Here is a 21,752-nt window from a genome sequence, read left to right on the forward strand (position 1 = left end):
TCTGAGGCATTAAACATCAGAATGGCATTTAGCTAATGTGCAGCATGCAGAAATATCCCTGTGAATCTGCATGAGTCATTCAAGGGAGGGGAGCAATGTACATTAAAAATAAATGAATGCTAAAAAGAGGTCTGAGACTGACTGAGCCATGCAGAGAATGCATAAAAGAAGGACAGAAAAATGGGTTTATCGAGCATGTGATGGATGTGATTCCTGTAGTGATGCAGTTATGATGGCTGCACAGGCCGAGGCAGCGCATCTCATTCTCTCCCAGTTTTGATGGAAATACATCTACTCAGAAACATCACGATGGATGGAGCTTACCTTCTTTACGTTGCCTCTTGATCCTTGCTCACCTCTTCTCCTTTTCAAAGAAGGGTGGAGAGACGGAGGATGAGAAACCAAGAGATATGCTCTGCAAGAAGGCCTGAGTCTGTCCTCAAGGAGAAATAGAGTCAAAGGAAATGGAGTGATGGAGGACACAGCAGCAAGAGGAGGAGGAGGAGGAGAGGCACTGGGATGTACCACTCCATCTGTGAAAACAGGGGTGCGTAGTGCAGGGTGTGTGTGCTTTCGTATGGCTTGAATTGGTATAATGGTTCTTGCATTGAAGTTTTATTGTATTTTATTTTATTAACGCCATATAGGTGCTACAGTCTGAAGCAAAAGCAGACAGTTATTATCCTGGGGCAATCATCCCCTTATACAAGCAGATGCTGCCTTTTTGGGGAGTGCTAGAACAGGTTTCTCTAAACCTTCATCTCACTTGCATTGTAATGTCAAGAAGCATTACGTCAAATTCCAACACCTCAAAGACTGTTTGGTATGGACCTATTTATATAATTGAAGAGCAAGATCATATCTATATCTATCTATCTATCTATCTATCTATCTATCTATCTATCTATCTATCTATCTATCTATCTATCTATCTATCTATCTATCTATCTATCTATCTATCTATCTATCTATCTAACTTACCTGCCTATCTATCTATCTATCTATCTATCTATCTATCTATCTATCTATCTATCTATCTATCTATCTATCTATCTATCTATCTATCTATCTATCTATCTTACCTGCCTATCTATCTATCTATCTATCTATCTATCTATCTATCTATCTATCTATCTATCATCTATCTATCTATCTATCCATCCATCCATCTATCTATCTATCTATCTATCTATCTATCTATCTATCTATCTATCTATCTATCTATCTATCTATCTATCTATCTATCTATCAAGGCTATCTATCTATCTATCTATCTATCTATCTATCTATCTATCTATCTATCTATCTATCTATCTATCTATCTATCTATCTATCTATCTATCTATCTATCTAATGTATTTATTGGTTAATTGATTTGTCCTCTTCTATTGGCACACCCTGCTGATTACAAAGGCTTCAGAAATTCAGGAAATGACGTCGTTCCAGCTCCACGCCCGGCATACAATTTCGGAGTCTCCTCTCCTCTGTATTCACCAAGCCCGTCCCAGCACAGTGTGCCAGTGGTTCCTAAGCAGCGGAAAATTGCAGCGTCGTACGTCAGTAGCGCAGCGCCTCTTACGACAACCAATGGATGACGTGAGATACGCCAGGAGCGCAAGTGGGAAACGGGATGCGGCTTCAACATGCGCAACTGGAATTGAGAATCGCAACGACGGCGCTTATATGGAAAAAAAGATCGTAGGGAAGATATACAGCAATCAATCTGACTGGGACCTGCTGCGGACAGTGCGGGTCTGGAATTACCACCGCACGATTTTACTACGTGGACAGGGAATGTCACGAGCAAGCCTGGGGAATAAATGTTAGATTCGTGAGTAACGTTACGTGAATATTTTTGCGGAATATGGAGCGGCTTCTGACGCGACGCGCGCTTGGAAAGGCGTGAAAATATCAGTGACGTTACGGCGGAGTGTCAATGAAACTAAGGCGATCGATATCATATAAAAATCCGTTTATGGACAGCCGAAACAACCCGAATTTAACACATCTCCACTCCTTCATGTGCATGTGAATGCAGACGGGACGCCGCATTTACCGGACTGTTGCTGTTCTGAGACCTGTGGCTGGTTCAGAACCGTGATCTGGCTCGGTTCTGCGGTTCTGTGTGCGTGTATTTGCGGAGGATGGGATATTTAAGAGAGTCCATGCAGAAGAAGGTCTCGGGAAGACGCGTTCATACATCAGGTGAGTCTCTGTACTGTCGACCCTTATGAAAATTTACCATGGTAACCGCAGTTTCCGCCTGAATACCATAGTTACTACAGTTAGTGCGCTGACGAAAAAACACAAAGGTTTTTTGTGGATATTGTACATTTATTGCGATTTTTGAAGTACTTCGGAGTACATTCAATCCCATGGTATTGCAATATGTCTGTGATTTTTGTAATACAATATTTGACCACGATAACCACAGGTTCCCACAGAAAACCATTGGTATTTCTGTTATTGCACGAACGAAAAAGTACCATGTTTTGAACATATAGCATGGTATTCTTTGAAGTACTTTGAGTATGTGAACATGGCAATCATTCTGTTTGATATTTATCTTGCAATAAGTGATATGTTATACCATTTGATGGCATTGTACTGCCACTTGGTTTTGAATCATATAAGAGTATGGTATTTTTTATGCATTTACTACGGTACTAACATGGTATTCTTGGAAGCAGCCTACATTGTCATTGAAGCATTAAATAGTGAATAAATATGGTAACCGCCAATGTAACTTTTAACATAGTTTTTCCACCAGTGCACTAAATGTAGCCTACCATAGTATTCCCAAGGTTATTTGAACGTGGTACAGCTACAATGTTTTCTTTTGAATATTGATTAATTATTTGAATATATATTGATGTTTGTAACTCTGGTATTTTGGCAGGACCTACGGTAACCATATTACATTTGTGTCATTTTAAGGTCATACCTTTTACAACCTGTATGAATAACAGTGCGTTATTGCATTGCTGCAGGCATGTGAGCACACCCATCATTTCTGGTTCATGCTTAAGTGCCTACAGTATACTGTGGTGTAGAGTATGTTACTTCATTTCATTTCCGGTGTATGTCAAACCTATCATTATGAAACTTGTGAAGGATATCTGAGCTTCTTATATGACAGCAGTACTGCAGATCTTATCTACAACACACACACACATAGTGTGAAAGGACAGGAAAGTTCAGAACCAGAGGCTTTTAATTCTTAATGGAGAGGTTGTGGTTGCATCTTCAAGGCTGGATGAAGCCCATCAGTGGTTTGAAAGAGCCAGCAAATGCAAGAGGAAATTTCTGTTAATTACGAAGTGCAGCTTTTTGTATATGGACAAAGATCATTATGTCTTTTGGCTGATTGAACCCTTGAGCGGTTGATTATCGACCAATATGGGATCCTTAGTGGCCGATGTCATTATCTAGTGAGCAGGGTGGCTGATGTGATGACCATTAATGAGAAATAAGTTGCAAATAAGAACTTAAAATATTTAAAAACAGACATTGAACACTATCCCCATTGATAACAACTGTTGGAGAAACTATGCAGATTAATCTGCCGGGCTGATATATGGTTCTATCACTAATGTATGCTGCTAATGTGTATTTAAAGTAAACAGGTAATCAAACTTGACCTTACATTTTTAATACACGTTCTTGGTCTTATTGTGCATGATTCTCAATTCATCTCTGCATAATTCCAAAATGGGAAAAAATACGTTTTTCTTTGAATTTTCTTTCTTCGAAAACTTTCATTCAGGTCTGGCTCCATTCTGATATGAAACCCCCACTTTATACAATTAATACCCCATGGATAAAATAAAATCTGACCATATTGTTTTTTTGTTTGTTTGTTTGTTTGTTTTTGTTTCACACAGACATAAATCACATTATGCAAGAAAATGGGTTGCTAAAATTGTTTCATGTACATAAACCCAAGGCTTCGTTTCACCTGGAACTCTCCTAGACTGCATGAGATTGTTCAAATATGTTTGTTTTGAATCAGATAATCTTCACTTGGGCTGCACAATTAATTGTATTATAATTATGATTGCGATCTCTGTTTGTCTCGATAACTTAATCGTAATCATCTGCGATTTCGCTGATTTATCCTTGTTTTTGTTTGTTTGTTCCATTTGTGTTGTCTTGCCTTGGTAACAAACCTCACAAGCATTCGTGCTTGGGGTTGCCAGATGTTAAGAGTTAAAATCCCCTAATCAGAGCGTTTCTCGGATATTTATGCCCATTAAAGGGATAGTTAGCCAATTTTTTTTACATTTGCTGTTAATTTACTCACCCTCAGGCCATGTGGTAAAATAAACTGAGTATTAATAATCACAATTATAATTTTTGAGCAAATAAACCTGACTAACAGTTTAACCATTCTTGTGAAAACCCTATTTTTCGTCATCCTCCTTGACTAACAAGCAAAACAACACTATTTTACATTCTCCAACGTCTTGTGTGATATGTTGAGGTGTAGTTCGGGGTCTTGGAATCGCCTGGATGCTTCACTTGGCCTTTTAAAGCAGTGTCTAATGGAGTCTAATGTAATACTCAACATTGGACTTGTGACTGTCTAGTCCAGCCTCTCACAGCATAAACAATCATGCAAATCAAAGGATGTCCTTTGTGGGATAATGTTCATGTAGAATATTTGTTATTTTGCCCTGAGTCTTCCTTTTCTCACAGTGATGCAATAGATAGAGTTGAGAAATGATTGCAAGATTGCAGTGCACTTCCTATCTGGTGTGTCCTGATTTGCAGAAATAGTGATTGAGGCGATACACTAATAGCCTACCGTAATACAGGCAATAATACCTTAATGCATTTGTTTTCTTTCATTTACCGATATCGATAGAGAGTGTTCAGGTGCTTGTTGTGAGGTCCAAATGAGCTCACTTATATAGTGAAATATTATTAGACAATCAACTAGTGTGGAAAAGGGTTGTAAATTGTCCAAATCATGTTTTTATTTAAATCTAGTGGTTTGCACACGTTTCTGTGATGGGTAGGTTTCGGGTAAGTTTCATGAATGAGATCCAGTGTCAGAGTTTTATCTTAAGTTTAACTGTTTAAAACCTTTTCCAAATTTGCATTAATGTATTTTTGCCTTTGCTGTCAAAAAGACTTGTTTTCTGATAAAACATTGATCGCACAGAATAAGATGTGTATGATATCCAGTCTCTGCTACAGAGATGCAGGCGAATACAGATACAAATCTCCAAAATACAGCTCTCTGCAACAACAACAGGCACATTGTCCCTTCAACATCCTGCAATCTGTCACAAAAAAAAAAGAAAGAACATCAAGAGATTGCATGTGGCCTAGAGAAATATAGCGGCTGTATTGTTTAAAATTGCATTAGTTTCTGTAATACATTATTGAGCAATGCATAGATCTTCAGGGCGCAACTAGGTTCATTAAAATGATTGATAGCATCATATATTCCTTTTGACTGACCGATATGGGTCCTTTCCATGGGTCGTTGTTTGAATAATAACAGGTTTAATAATGACCAGTCTGTTTCCAGCACATGGTTCCTGTTCAGGCAAATCTGTGTTTTATGTTAAACTAATTCACTCTGGGAGTTAATCATCACCTCACATTGATTATAATGGGCTCCGATTATTTCGGATTCCCATCAGCGCTGGGTCTTCTATCTCTGGTCAGGCTTTTCAGTCAATGTCTTGAGTTATTAAGTGATTCATGTATGAATCAGTCTATTGATTGACGTTTTCTTTGGCGCTGTCGTCATCATGCATGTGTGAAAGTGCGTTCATGATCGATACAGCTTCTAATAATAGTGGCAAAAACATTTCTTGTGCAATGTGCAGAACAAGAGACCATGCATTTTTGCATTCTATCCGCACTAATTAAATAGTTCGTCTTTTTTTATTTATTATATACACTTCACTGATCATTGCATCTTGCTGTTTTTCTTATCGTGCATAATAAGTGTCATTTTTATGACACTGTATTGAAGATTAATTTGTGCCACCTGCATTTCTGCAAGTGTATGCAACATAATGTTACCAAAAAATGGGCCCAGAAGCAATTGCTACTTTAATTAATTAGTATATGCGATCATTTAGAATAAATATTGGGTACAGTTCAATTTTGTGTGCATCATTTGCTCTCATAAAATGTTATGTCATTTATTCTGTTATATGCTATATACAAATCATCTCCTTGTGAACTGCTACCAGACAAAAAAAAAAAAAGTAAAATATTTTCTCTTCTTCACTTCAGGCTGCTTTCATTTGTGACTCATTGGTATGAGGTGTTATGGATGTACAATCTCATAATACAAGCATTAGCATATCATTCATATTAATAAGGCCACTGAATGAGGCATGTACGTTTTCATGCATTTTACAAGCTATTATTTGGCTACCTGATGCAATGCCATTCAGACGGTTTCAAGTGCACCTCAAGTACTTGTCAGGGCCTCTGTAAGTGGGCGTCCCGACATCCCACCAATACCTCACTAAAGCTTTATCAGGACTGCATGACATTGAACTCATCTGAAACATCATCTTACAACAGGATGGTTGTTTGAAATATGTGTCATCTTGGCTGAACAAACTAGTCATGAGATTTTCTAATTATAAGTGAAGTTGAACCACAGCAGCGGTAGATGATTTGATGACGGCACATTCGCGTGGTCGTGGCTGAGGCAAATATATTTTGAGGCGTAGCAGTCTGAAGGTGACTGACAAGCCACTTGTTCTTTTGTTACAAAGTTCCTCACTGTTGCCAAATTTACACACTCATGAGAGCACAGCTGTGGCCGCCCACTTTTTGTTGCTTTGCTTCTAGAATTATATGTCGTTTATTTTCTCCATAGGAATTTTTAACCCAAGCTAGCTCCGAGATGAATCATAATGTTACAACCTTTCATTTGAAGCACAAGTATTCAAGCTTGATCATGTTTGAAAACCAGAAGAAAGACGTACAACACATGAGTAAAGGTGATGATACTTTTTGAGCAATGTCAACGGGCAACAGGGTCCACAACCGATCTAAAGAATCCAGATAGAAATTTGTTGCCCATTCTGGACAAGCAACATTGCTCAAAAAAGTTACCCTGTGTATCATCATCTTATGTGCACTTAAATGAGGTAATCATCCCATGAAGCAATGAATGACTTAATTGAAACCAAAACGACACTACAATGTGGTAGATGGTCATACTATACTATACTATACTTATAAACATTGATAAGCATTAAAAACAATATATTTTATCTTGTTACACGTTTTAAAAATCCATTAATAACTTACAAAAGTTAATAAAAACATGTTTTAATTAGATATAGCCAACATAATTTTATTATTAAATGTGTTATTAATAAATCTTATATATTAAGAATGTTTAATTATAGAAAATAGTAACATTTAATTTTGTATTAAAATGGTTAAATGAGTGTATAAAGATTAGATTTGAATAATTTTAACATCTTGTTTGGTGTAGTTACAGCCTATACAAGAGTGTGTGTGTGTGTGTATATATATATATATATATATTATATATATATATATATATTATATTATTTTTTTGTTATCTAAGTAATACACACCCTGTATGCTTACCAACCTCAACAAAGATCATATTAGGTCTGTCTTGAAAGATTTATACATTGATGTTAAAAATATGTTTGCATAATGCAGATGTTTGGAGATGTTTATCACACCCCATTTGCTGCACCCCCAAATTGAGATGATGTGCTGGTTGTACCAAGTTTTAAGTATTTTTAAATTGACGTGACAACGCTTATGTCTGGGGACATTGCAAAATAAACCAGCCAAAGACGTTTGCAGGGTAGCGCAGACAGAACGCGTCCCGTGTGAATGTCTCCAGTGCGCACAGAGGCAAATGTTCAGTCCTACAGCAAGTACAGTGTTGATACAAGGATCCGGCATGAACACAGCTGACTGTATCCTGCTCTGTGCTGTCTTTCTATTCTCCCTGCTACACTTTTTTTCCCCTGTCATGCCCTATTTATTTTTCTACACGCTGCGTTCCACCCCTACTCATTCCTCGGCAAATGCCAATGCATAATCCCTCTTTTCCATTATGAAGTCAACACTTAATTTGATGCATTTCAGGGCCAAACACTAAATGTGTTTCCACTTTATAACCATTTTCCCTTACTGTTACCTTCAAATCATCAATTGTGTGTTTTTTTTTTTGCCCAACGTTTGAATAATTGACCAGATTCGACCACATGCACATTTTTTCCTCACCTGCCTTTAATAGTGTTTTGCATGCAGATCTCATTATAAATCACATGGACTTTCATTTAGCCTACAGAAAGTTAATCACTAATACATTGATTTTGTTCTTCATAACTTTTGGCTTCTACGATAAACTTCTGATGGCACATTCTTCAGAGTCGGGACAGTTGTTTTAACAGATGTTTACTGCTTTATGTCTTTGATTTGAGTTGTCACTTAATCTCACTTACATTATTCTTACTATTTGATTTATGACAGCCACTGTTTAAATGTTTATATTTCAACAGCGAATTTGGAGTAAAAAACAATTATATCTTGCCATAAATATTTTTTACAAGCCATGAAACTGTTTTTGCAAAAACAAGCAGTCATGACACCAAAATGTTAGATACCAGACAGGTACAGAATTGTAATATAGTAATCAAATGTAAAATAACACTGCATAGTCTTCATTGTACAGGCCTAAATGAGACCGATTAATCCTGATTAAGCTTATAAATTGTTGAGCAGTGAGTGATTTGTCTTTGTCTTTAGTTGTTTGATTAACATTAAGGACACAGACGGCAGCAGGTTTATTAGGCTGCTGTCACTTTAAGACCTGCGCAGATCCAATATACTGTTAACATATGCGTTTTCTTTCTCAACTGTTTATGTTCACTTAAGACATAACTGACTATGTATGAGGATACTCGCAGGTTTTTTTAAGCGCATGACGATGTGAAAGAGCTCAGGTCAGTATTGTTGCGCTGTCTGAGATGCAGATTTCTGGGCGTGCGGACTCTGCGCTTGCGCTTTAATGCAAGCGCGATAAGGTTACCATTTGATTTATAGTATCGACCAGATTTAAATGTTAATTTCCCTTCCTTTTCATTCCTCCAGTGAAGTGTCCTTGTTGTGTTTTCACCATAGCCGCAGTCCTCTTTCTCTGTCTTTTCTCCTTTTCATCTCGCTCATCCATACTCCGAGTTTAGCTTCTACCGCTCTCATCCTTTTTTTAGATTGAGGACCATGTGCTACACACACCCACTCTCCCCTGCCTCTCCTCTCATCTCTTGCTCCAGATTCTTCCTTCCCTCCTTCTCTCTCTTCCTCCTTCACTCACCCTTGCTCTCTCTTGCCTTCTGTCTTTTTTCCTCCTAAATTTCACGGTAGTCCTCCTTTTCCCTGCTTCCTCATCGTGTTTCACTTTCACTGCCGCCCACTCGGTCCTTTCAACATCTTCCAGCTCGACCTGCAGTGTGTGTGTGTGTGTCGTTGTGTTTGTTGATTCATGTCTGCTTCGAATGAGTGTGTATGCCTGAGTAAGTGTGAACACTGTCTTTTTCTTTTTTCATGTTTTCTACACTGGTTTTGGGGTGACATCTTCCAAATGGATTTAAAATTGTAAAATGTGTTACTCTTTATGCTGACAGTCAAAGTCTGGCATTAGAAAATAAAGTTTTTTGCAAAAAGACTTTCCAGCCTTGAGCATTAATGGGCACTGTAGTAACCGCGTATAGTCTTTGTGGTTTAAGATTTTTCTTTTTATTGCCTGTCTATTAGGTAATGTCTCACTTTACACAAATTAATGATAAGAGCCATTTCTCTTTAGAAGACCCATTCAAATGGAATGATGAACAGATTGTATTGTATTTTCAATTGAAGCAAGAAATCGTAGCAGGACATACCAAAGGTCCCCATTTTTTAATCGTCACAGTCTGGCAGGTGGTATTAGGGGGAGGGACATTTAATGTTCTAGAGAGCATGTGATTGGACCAAAAGAATAAGGAGATACAGTATTAGCCTAATACATCAATACTGTATTTTCGTCAAATTTGCCTGCAATAGAAAAACTGTAAATTTGAAACGCATATACACAGCTCACCAAGGCTCCATTTATTTAATCAAGAATATATATTTTTTTAAAAACATTAATATCTGAAATATTGAAATATAACATGATATATTTTAAAATGTCATTTATTTTATCGCTAAGCTGAATTTTCATTGTCATTATTCCAGTCTTCAGGGACACATGATCACTCAAAAATCATACTAATATTCTGATTTAATGCTTAAGAAACATTTCTTATTATCAATGTTGATAACAGTTTTGCTGCTTAATATTGTGGTGAAAACCATGGTGCTTTTTTTAGGACTCTTTAATGAAAAAAAAAAAAAGTTTTAAATTTCAGTAAATATTTGAAATAGAAATCCCTTTCCTGTTACTTTTATTTAATGCATCCTTGCTGAATAAAAGCTTTAATTTCTTTTCAAATAAATACATGACTACTAAAAGACTACTAGCAGATTAATTCATTTTAAATATACAAATGCAATTGATTGTAATAAATGAACACGTGATAGTTGCATGATAGCTTTTTTGACTATAATGGGAGTGTTTTTTGTTTTTATTTATTGTATAAATAGTCTTAAAGGGGTGGTTGAGTATGATTTCACTTTTCTAACTTTAGTTAGTGTGTAATGTTGCTGTTTGAGCATAAACAACATCTGCAAAGTTACAACGCTCAAAGTTCAAAGCAAAGGAAGATATTTGCTTTTAAAGAAAAGGACTACAACAAACGGCTGGTAGGGACTACACGACATTCCTCCCGGGTTAGTGACATCACCAACCCTAAATGTACATAAACCCCGCCCCCTGAACACGCAGTCCATGTTGAGAAGAGGAAGAGTTGTTGTAAGAATACATTTGTGAGTCAGCTCAAACTTTAGCATCCATCTTTTCACATGCAATAGAAAGTCACTCTGTGTGCATCTCACAACAGTCCCTATACGAGCGATTTATAGATTATCATGACAGAATATCCTAATTGAAGATTGTTAACTCCACATCAGCAACATAAATTCATCAACTAACCATTCAGAGACGTCCTGTTGCAGTCTACATGTTGTCACTTCTTCTTGAGTCTCTCCATCTTTGTCTGACTCCGTTTTAACATTAAAGGCATTTAATGTTCATTTTAGTGTGTCTGCGTGAGGTAATCGCAGCTGCTAACACACACAAGCTCTTGAAACCCCGTCCTCGGCAGCAGCTCATTCACATTTAAAGGGCCAGGCACAAAACGGTGCGTTTTTGAAAACCCTCAAAAAGTGACAACTTTAACATGCTATATAAAAATATCTGTGGGGTATTTTGTGCTAAAACTTCACACACACACACTCTGGGGACATCAGAGATTTATTTTACATCTTGTGAAAATGGCATTTTACCACCCCTTTAAGACCCATTCACACGAAGGACAATAACTATAACGATAGACACCGTTCTAGAAATCGTTCTAAATATAAAAGAATAGCAGAGTCCACACCACAACTATAACGATAACAACACAGAGAAACAATATCGTTGGAATCACTTTCATAATGATTTTTTCCAGCTGATGAACTTTTGACATTGACAGCCAATAAGAATCCAACCTAATTTTAAGAGCTCAAGTATTTAAAGCAGCCGATGACAGAAATGCAGCGTGTGCGCAGACTTTCGTAGCAGGATACAAGATCCCTGCTGCCCCATGGGTTTATTCTTACCTTCCTGAGGATGTGAACAGGATGTTTATATGATGAGAATGAATGTCATTTTGTATTTACTTTAAGTTAACAAGTGTTTTAGCCGTTTGTGGTGTCCTCCAGACTGGCTTCATATTTGTGTTTGATTTTAGGGATGTGTCTCCGTGTATAGATGGATGGTGGGAAAGAGAGAAACGGAGAGACGCAGGTGTGAAGAGAAATAGGAAGATTGAGAGCTGATGAACAGCCAACAGTGTGATATGATAGACTGTGTGTTCTTGTACAGCTGCTGTGAAAACCATTTGCAATCTGTCGCTTTATCAGGCAGGTCTGTTGGGAAGGAGAATGATTAATCAGTATCTTAAGATCACTATTTTAAAGGTAAAGTGTCATTTTTGATGTTAAAAAGTCCGCCATTCATGTTGGTTTTCCAAAAGAGAGCTTTCGAATGATTGCTATATTTGTTTAAGGGGTTTGCCATGTCAACTTCTGGCTCGACCAATGGCTCGAGTTTGAGGCGGAACTATTTGTTTAAACAAATGATGACAAAACTCGTTGGTAAACCTGTTTAAAAATGATCATTTTCAGTGGTCAAAGCATCACAATTACTATTGTAGAATAGGGTTTGGGATTTGAACAAACTTGAATGGTCCATTAAAATGGAAGTAAATGTCGATTTCATGGTGACTTTAACCTCTACTCCACACCACCCACAAAATAGCACAGATGTTTTGGGGAAGTGCTTTGCCAGGGCGTATTCCTTTTACCCCGATCCATAAAAAGATCAACAAAACACATGGCCGTCACATCCTGTTTTATCATCAGCCATCTAGTTTTGTCTCCACAACACAGTCAAACAAGGACATCATCTGTGTACTCTGAAAGTACCTGTTGATCGATTAAATACTTTGAGTGAGATTTGTGTAAATGGAGCAATTTTGCCACACAATGAAAGTTTGCTGGGTCAGAGCGTTACAGTGTCTGGACTGGAATTAGTATCCATGGCAACCATCGGTAGCCCTCACTCTGTTTGTTATCGTCTTGCAGTTAATGGTGATTGCTGAGGCAAGCATTATACTACAACTGCTCAGAGAAGGTTTGAGATTTTAAGAAAAACATAAAGGTAGGGTGGGCAATTTGTTTTATGAACACCTTTCACCAACTGGTTGAAACTCTCTTCACATCCTGATGGCAATCAAAAATAGAAGAGGTCTAAATGTTAACACATGTACCGTACATATATCTTCTGTGGAAGTCTCAGGACCAAAAAAATGTTCGTCCAATCATTGCATTCGGTCTTACCTGCCTGTCAACGTGTATTTCCAGCGCATTATGCTCGCGCAGACATTCACCAGACAGTCACCGGGCGCTGTAAACAAAAAGCAGTCATCTTTTACAGATCCTCCTGAACCAAAACAATGGGCTTATGCTGCGCTCACGCTATGTCGTAACCGTAATTTGGAGACGGCAACCTGTGATGTTCTAGGAGCGGTTCACGTCCTCAGACTCATGCGTTTTCTGTCAACATTATCAATGGCGAAATTAATATATATATATATATGATTCTGAACGAACAACGTAATTTATTTTACGAAATTTAAAATGTTTAATCTGAATTACTTTGATTCAATGAGTCACCCATGTAATCGATATAATCGTTATTTGAAGCGGCAAGTTACTTTCAAAAGGTGATTAGCTCTCTTTTGATCGCTAAGTTACTGTAGATATCAGTGTTTATATCCAAGCTATATAAATTTATCCCAGCACTTCAGTGATAATAAGAATATTTGTAACAAAGAAATAGCGGGTTGAAAAGACTGTTTGTGAAGCGGTTTCATTCCTACACATGACAACTAGCCTACTGTCTCTGGGTCAGCGGCCCATTTAGATCTAAATGTTGCCGTTTGATTTTATCAAAGGTTTAATAGACAGGGGAATCGTTGTCATTTAGGACTGACATCGCTTGGGTGTTTGAATCAAGATTGTGATCTTTTCGCAATTAATCGTGCAACTCTGATGTATATCAACTAGATTGGCTTTATCTGATTAACCAAATAATCGAGGAAATAATAAACAGACTAATCAATTAACAAAGTATTTACTTAAGCACTAAGCAACCGCACACACCGTTGCAAGCAACAGTATAGCAATGCGCTGACCCCAAAGTACATCCTAGCAACCGCATAACAATGCCCTGGCAACCACCCAAACATCAATCTTTGTTTTATTTGCAACTTGGAAAAATATCGTTGAACACTCAAAACACCACTCAACAGTAAAAAATGTAAAATAGTACGCTAGTATGCTTAAGATACCATGCTTAAACTATCATTCTCATTTATGCATTGACTCTCATTACACTTACCAAATATCGTTTATTTATTTTTTGTTAACATTTTCTTGGGTCACTTCCTCTTTTAATTTCTTTTCCTCTTTAATAATGTCCACTCCCTTTCTCTTTTTTACTGTCTTATTCCTATCAGACCAGAAGCAGTTTCAGTTTCTGATGCACAATTATAGAAATAGTTCACTCAAAAATGAACTAGTTTCATATATTGATGGTGAGGGTGAGTAAATAGCAGAATTTTCCTGATTACAGGAATATTGTCTTTTCTGTGAGGACAAAACATGTTGTTCTGTTTTAAATGTAAGGCAAAGCTGAAGACAGCGCCAGAGGTAGTGTGTGCCTGTGTTCTGTTTGCTTTTACTTTGGCCTTGTGTTACTCTCTCGTCTTTAACGCAGAAATGAAGAAGTGGTTAATGAGAGGTCTTTCTGTGCGTGTGTCAGGCGGTCTGTAACTGTAACTGGAGTGTGTTTGTGTGTTTCAGGGCAGTGATGCCGGGCATGGTACTGTTTCGGCGACGCTGGTCAGTCGGCAGTGATGACCTGGTGCTGCCGGCTTTCTTCCTGTTCGTACTACACTGCATATGGTGAGTCTGTGTTTGCCGGCACAGCTTGTTCTTCTACATGTGTACATAAATGAAACAATCAACCCAGGATGAAAATAAGCTCTTATAACCAGACCTGATGTCAATAGAAGTATTAACTTAAGAGGTGAATTTAGTGATTCTGTCATGCAATATAACAGCAGTTCCCGAACATTTTTATGAGTTTTATTATAATGTAATTTATTTATTTGACGTACACCAAAATTAAGTAATGTTAACCTTTCAAAATATAGTTTTGTAAATAAAATACTTTTACTAAATAAAATTGTAAATAGAAAATGTATTCTAATTAAAAATTAAATGTTTGAATTGAGTTTTTTATTTATTTTATTTAATTAAGTTTTAATGTTAGATTTAATTATCCCCTGCATTTTCCTCACTAGAAGTGAACCCCTGTTTGAGAAACCCTATCAAATGATTGCTTGTTACGATGTCTGTTGGACAGATGAAATTTATGTTTAACTTGTTTGTAAATCAATTCTTATGTAAATTGTAGCATTTAGCTACTTAAATGCAGCACATTTTTATGGGAGAAGAAGTGGTTTTACAATTTGTTTACACGCAAATCAGTTCTGCTCGTTCTTTATGAAATTGGTCCACTTCATGGAATGGCATCAACAACACACAAACAGCCGGACTTGATTCTTCAAGTTTTTCAGCATTAAAGGAACACTCCGACTTTTTGGGACTTCCGCCCAAGTAGCAGTGGTTCGCCTTCAGAGTATATAGTTCCCAGTATTTATACGGTTAAAATATGTCTGTGTCTCATGTGACTTTTTTGTACACTCTGTGACTATACAAATCACAACATGTAAATAGGAAAATGTTTGCATTATTTTGTCACTTATTTGGATTAGTATGCTAGCTGCAACCATTTACATCCAGTCTTTGTGCTAAGCTAGGCTAGCGGTGGGTGCGTCAAACAGACTTATAGCACGCACGGAGATGAAAAAGGTATGTATGGACTTATCTAACTCTGGGGGATAAGTTGAATAGGCTAAAGTCCCAAAAAGTCGGAGTGTTCCTTTAAATATTATATATATTTATTTAAGCCCTGACTTGACTTGAGTCATTTTAATTGTTGGTACTGACCAAAATAAATTGGAATTGATATTGACAGTACTGTTTATTTCACACACATTTCGCGCACTGTTAATAAATAATAACGATTAACGCTGGGCTGGATAAAAAATATTGATTTCTCAATTTTAATCGATTCTCAATTTAATTTCAACTGATATTGATTCTTCCTAGAAGGAACTTAATAAAGTTTTAGTTTAGTTTTATATAAAAATAAAAAAAAAGAAATATGAAATTGTTCAGAATGTCCAACATGTTCAGCATTATTTCTAAAATCGGTTTAAAGGGATAGTTCACCCAAATTTGTTTTATTTGTTAACCAAACAGTTGATGGGCCCCATTGACTTCCATAGTATTTTTTTCCATACTATGGAAGTCAATGTTTGGTTACCGACATTCTTCCAAATATCTTCTTCAGCAGAAGAAAGAAATTCATACAGGTTTGGAACAACTTGAGGGTGAATAAATGATGACAGAATTTAATTTTTTGGGTGAACTATCCCTTTAATGCACATGATGTCATAAATATCACATTTCTGAGGTGTGTGGGATCATTTGTATGTTTATGTGATGTTGTGACTGCTCTTTCGGCAGGCTGGTGGTTCTGTCCTTTGTTCTCTTTGGGCTACCGTACAGTTCAGAGCAGTCATGCTCGGTCACACTAGTGGATCACGGTCGTGGTTACCTTGGCATCCTGGTCAGCTGTCTGATCTGTGAGAGCGCCATCATGTGGCTGAGCATGAGAGGCAGCATTCTGTACACACAACCCAGAGAGGCAGTGCAGTACGTGCTCTATATACGGCTGGGTAAGACACACAATTGCACTTTTACCATAAAGGATACCACAGAAAAACTTCCATTAGTTCTCTCAGTACGTTGGATCTCAAATGTCAGCTCTGTTGAAGTCAGCATGAAATGGAAAGTTGCGATAGTCTTTTCTTCCCTATTGTGACGTGTATCCGAGTCAAACCGCTTCTCAAACAAGAAAAAATGTAGGGCAGGACTCGATTTTGTCCACGGGGAATTGATTGGATGGTTGTGGTTTGCTATTGGTCAATCTCATGTGAGTGACAGGTTGTCCCGCCCTCACGCCAGTAAACGCATCATCAGAAAATAGATGTTGCTGCAAGCGAGAGGGAATTAAAGGCACATGAAATGAAAAAATAAATAAATAATGATGTGCACAGATAAATCATTTATGATAAATAATGCTAGAATTGTCAATTTGTAACTTAATTTGCATAGGCAACATTCTGAATTCAACATCCATTGCTTCTGAAGCAAATGCTATACCAAATTTTAAGGCAGCATTGCATATATCCTTTGTGGAGAAAGCAATCCTAGAATGCATTGCAATGAGCTCAGTGATAAAATCCTGTTTTATACAGTAACTGTGGACATTTGTGCCTTTTCTGACACACAAATGGTTTATCTGTAAAGGATTAGAGGTTTGAAAATTATGAGGAATAATAATACTGATGCTTGTCATAAGATTTTTTGTGGGGTTGAATTGTGTTATTGTAAAATCAAATTGTACTAAAAAATGAAAACTCATACTCAATGTGATTAGGCCTTAAATCAACACTTGGCATTCATTGCTCCCTCTCTCTGCAGCCATCCTGCTGGTGGAGCTGGTGTATGCGGTGGTGGGCATCGCCTGGTTGGTGCAGTACTACCACCCCTGCTCCGACATCACCGCCAAGAACCTCGCCCTGGGTAAGACATGAATAAAAACAATGTATGGGTGTGAAATATATTTTGACATTGAGTAATTTTCTATTATTTTAATATTATAATATAGATATTTTCTATAAATTAAATGAAACCTATGTTTATATTTGAATGCGTGGTAGTAATGCCTATTTTTGGATAATCCAGTAAATTTAAAGGGACACCCCGCAACTCTAGTGGGTAAAAACAAAACTGCATGCATTTTGCAGAAGAACATTGTTTTGGTTGTGCTTCTGCTCAGTGTGGCTGAGCGGATGAATATGGTTCATTCTCATAACTTAAAAGAGAGATTATCCTACTGCTCATAAAACGTTCACTACTTACTATTAGACCAGGGGTAGGGAACGTCGGTCCTGGAGAGCCATAGCCCTGCAGAGTTTAGCCCCAACCCTGAAAAAAACTCACCTGATTGTAGCCTTAATGATCCTAAATACATTGATTAGCTGGTTCAGGTGTGTTTGATTAGGGTTGGAACTAAACTCTGCAGGGCTATGGCTCTCCAGGACCGACGTTCCCTACCCCTCTATTAGACTATTAGACTATACTATTACTATTAGATGGTAAGGATCTCAAGCTGAAGATGTTACTGTATCTACACCCGTTAATAGACAAGGCACTTCTTTGAAAATAAAGTCCAGCACAGCGGTATAATAATGACCCTTCGCAATAAATAATGCTTTACAATGAACTCTGTTAGAGAGCTACACATGGCAATTTATCTGTTCAATAAAATATCTCTGTCGCTTTTAAAACATTTCAAATCTTCAAGTTCAAATCAGTTCTCGCATTCTCCGAAAAGCTAAGCCAATGTTGATTCTGGTTTTATTACGAGCTGTCTCGTTCTCTTTTTTCCAGCAGACTCTCCTCTGTTCGGCGTTTTTTTTTAAACGAGTGTTTACCCGGAGCTTCGAGATTTAGCGTGATCCATGTCAACCTTTCTCGCTCGTTGTGACAACCCATTCCACTCACACACCATACACACGTCAAAGTAGCTGGAGCAACTTTTCTCTATTTACGGATATGAAGAGATACGCAACGGGCGAGTGACGCATACGCAATTTCCAGCGAAAACCATCCTGCCCATCCTGAAATATAGACACTTATAAAAGGCTTACCATAGTGAATCAGGGTAAGACAAAAACACATTTTCAAAGAAGGATTGAAGATTATTTTAATTTAGCAAATTTTAAACAACTAGTGTTACATAGTCTACCTTTAAATACTTTTTACTTGGATGGTTACAATACAAAAGATAAGATTATTCATAACAAATGTGTTATAAGTCTGGGATCAGAGCCATATTTGAAGCCGTTTTAAATTCTGTATTAATCTTGCAAATTGCGTCATCGATCGGCAACAGTAAACAGCTTGACTGGGACATGATCTGCTCTACATTTTCATATTACCCTTACCTGTCAGTCTTATGTCAGACCTGTGCACTAATAGCCACAAAAGCATATCTACCAATGTATACAAAAATCTCTACATTTACACTGTTGCACGGTATATTGTATACTGTATATATACAGCCACAACAACGTGCGGCACCGCTGTCAGCAGCAAGATCAAAACCACAGAGAGATTGGCGTGTGATGTCCCTGTGGCATGAGGCAGTCCAGGCATGTTTAAATCTCATGAAACCTCCCCTTGTTAATCTCAGCAGATTCTTGTAAATTTGATAGCCATTTATAGCCGCTTATGTCCTGGAATCTTAACGCGCGCTGTCTAACAATACGCCTAGTGTAGCTTTCCACATGTCTGTGCTGACCATGAATCAGTGTCGCTCATTGTCCACCCCCATCCCATAATAGCACACTTCACATCCATGCCGATCATCTGTCAAAGAGACAATTAGTTTGTTTTACAGTGGAGAGCTTCCTTTTGTACTCGATCTAAAAACATCAAATGAAAATGTGTCTACAGCACATGTAGAATATTAAACTGTATTCATTTATTTTTAACAGGAATCGTGGTGTGTAACTGGTTGGTCATCTTCAGCGTGTGTTTCACCATGATGTGTACCTTTGACCCCACCGGACGGACCTTTGTGAAGCTGAAAGCAACTCGCCGCCGTCAGCGTAACCTCACGACATACACCCTCAGGTACAACGCTTTATTGTTTCCTCGCTACACTCTTAAAAAGAAAGGTTCTTTATTGGCATCAATGGTTCCATGAAGACCCTTTAACATCCATGGAATCTTTCCATTGCACAAAAGAATCTTTATAGTGTAAAAAAGGATTCCTGTTTTTCAAACTATGAAAAAAAAAATGGGAAAAATATTCAAGGGGTCATCGGATGCCCATTTCCCCCAAGTTGGTATGATTCTTTAGGGTCTTCATGTAAAGTTTGTAACATACGTTTGGTTTAAATTCCTCAATGGTTGTGTAAAACAATACCCTTTTTACCTTCTCAAAAACAGCTCTGTTCACAGCGACCCGTTTCAGTGCATGTCCCTTTAAATGATAATGAGCAAGTGCTCACCACACCCCTCTCTTCTGTGGGGCGTGTCGACACAAGATATGTAAAGTGCAGCCTTGGCGGACAGTTTACGAATGGCTGAGGGCGGAAATATGCTAAAACTGGAAATATGCTAATATATGGGACAATCTATCAGTGTTCGTGGGCAGAGCATGTGAAATATGACATCATATTGCTCAGAAAATCCAAACGGCGTTATTGAGAGTGTTTAGGCTTTTTGAGGATAACACTTTTTTTTTTTTTTATTGTATGGTGGTTGTCCACACTGCAAAGACACATTTATATGCAAACGCTAATTTATAATTTTGCATCCGATGACCCCTTTAAAGGTTCTTTGAGGAACCTAAAATGGATCTTCTATGGCATCGCTGCAAAAATAATCTCATTTATTTATTCGTGTTTGTAGTTCTAATCGAATCCCCGTCCAACGCGCATTGGGTTCTGAGAGGCAATATTAGTTGTCATTATACCCATTTAAATCCACTCCATAGGGTTTTGGCCAAATTTTAAATAGAAAATTCATATTTTTTGCAGTCTTATAGTTTTTTTTTTATTGTGTTTATTGTATTTATCTACATGTTAGTGTACAGATACCAAACCCATGCGTCACAAGTTCAAATTCCACAAAATTATTACCTTGACTAACAAAACAATAAAACAATAAAATAACATGCCTAACAATAAAAAAAAAATAATCAGAACAACATAAAAAATAAAAACAACTGCATAATTGAAAAAGATATTGAATTGAATTGAATTGGAGGATTAAAATAAAATAAAATTAAGGGTGTCTCAGCTTAAGTGTTTGTAGAGTCTCAGTGTTGTTATTGCTAACTAAAACAAAAAAAAGCTTTAAAAATAATAAATATTTTTGTTTTTCAACTAACTGAAATTAAATAGGCTTAAAGTTGATATGCTGAAATAAAACAAAAACTGAAATTAAAGCTAAATGGAAATAGAAAACCGAATAAAAATGACAAAAGCACATAACAAAATTACTAAAACTTAAACTAATATTAAAATGAAAAGTGAAAATAAAAGCTAATTCAAAATATGAATAAATATGTAGATGTATAATAGCATATAAATGTGTGTAATTATATAGTGGTACATAAATAATACAAAATTAACTGAATTGAATGCATATTTTATGCTTTACATTTTTTTTTATACATTGAGTAAATATTGTGTAAATGAAGTGTGTTTAATTCAGCAATATTGTGCACATCCCATTTGTAAACATTAACTTGTATTGTGTATACATATTGCCATTATGTCGGCTGTCAACTAGTTTGGTTCCTATCAGGGAATGCAACACAACATTTGCACAGATTTCTGGATATGTGTTTGCGTCATTGCCATTTTAGTATCTATGGACCTATAATTCCCAAATCTTCTCATGATGTTTGCTCAGTTGGGTTGTGCATCTGTCTCTTTCAGACACCGGCTAGAAGAGGGTCAAGCCAGCAGCTGGAGCAGGAGGCTCAAATTCTTCATGTGCTGCACTAGAGCGAAAGATACACAATCTGTAAGACTCAAATACACACATGCCAGTTACTGTGAGAGCGTCTCATACATACACACACACACCATTCTCAGTAGAAGATTTTCTCTCTCAGGATGCTTACTCTGAGGTGGCCAGCTTGTTTGCCGAGTTTTTCCGGGATCTGGACATCGTGCCGAGTGACATCATCGCTGGCTTGGTGCTCCTCCGACAGAGACAACGAGCTAAGAGATCAGCCATCTTGGATCAGGTTT

The 21,752-nt window shown here is 37.3% G+C and overlaps 1 protein-coding gene across 6 annotated transcripts in view; it reads left to right on the top strand.

The window, feature by feature from the left end:
• Positions 1–1,589: 1,589 nt before the first annotated feature.
• The window catches only part of dagla (diacylglycerol lipase, alpha), a 41,074-nt gene continuing 20,911 nt past the window's right edge, over positions 1,590–21,752 (top strand). For 3 of the 6 annotated variants that reach the window (XM_079639141.1, XM_079639143.1, XM_079639145.1), the window contains exons 1-7: positions 1,999–2,209; positions 14,584–14,685; positions 16,378–16,589; positions 17,398–17,499; positions 19,479–19,617; positions 21,435–21,522; positions 21,614–21,748. In XM_079639141.1, the coding sequence (XP_079495267.1) occupies positions 2,145–2,209; positions 14,584–14,685; positions 16,378–16,589; positions 17,398–17,499; positions 19,479–19,617; positions 21,435–21,522; positions 21,614–21,748 (843 nt within the window). In that variant the 5' untranslated portion in view covers positions 1,999–2,144. Of the gene's footprint in view, positions 2,210–14,583; positions 14,686–16,377; positions 16,590–17,397; positions 17,500–19,478; positions 19,618–21,434; positions 21,523–21,613; positions 21,749–21,752 lie in introns of all 6 variants that reach the window. The other 3 variants (XM_079639144.1, XM_079639146.1, XM_079639142.1) reach the window with 2 other exon arrangements.

This window comes from Phoxinus phoxinus, assembly GCF_949152265.1.
Source record: "Phoxinus phoxinus genome assembly, chromosome: 2".
Taxonomy (NCBI): domain Eukaryota; kingdom Metazoa; phylum Chordata; class Actinopteri; order Cypriniformes; family Leuciscidae; genus Phoxinus; species Phoxinus phoxinus.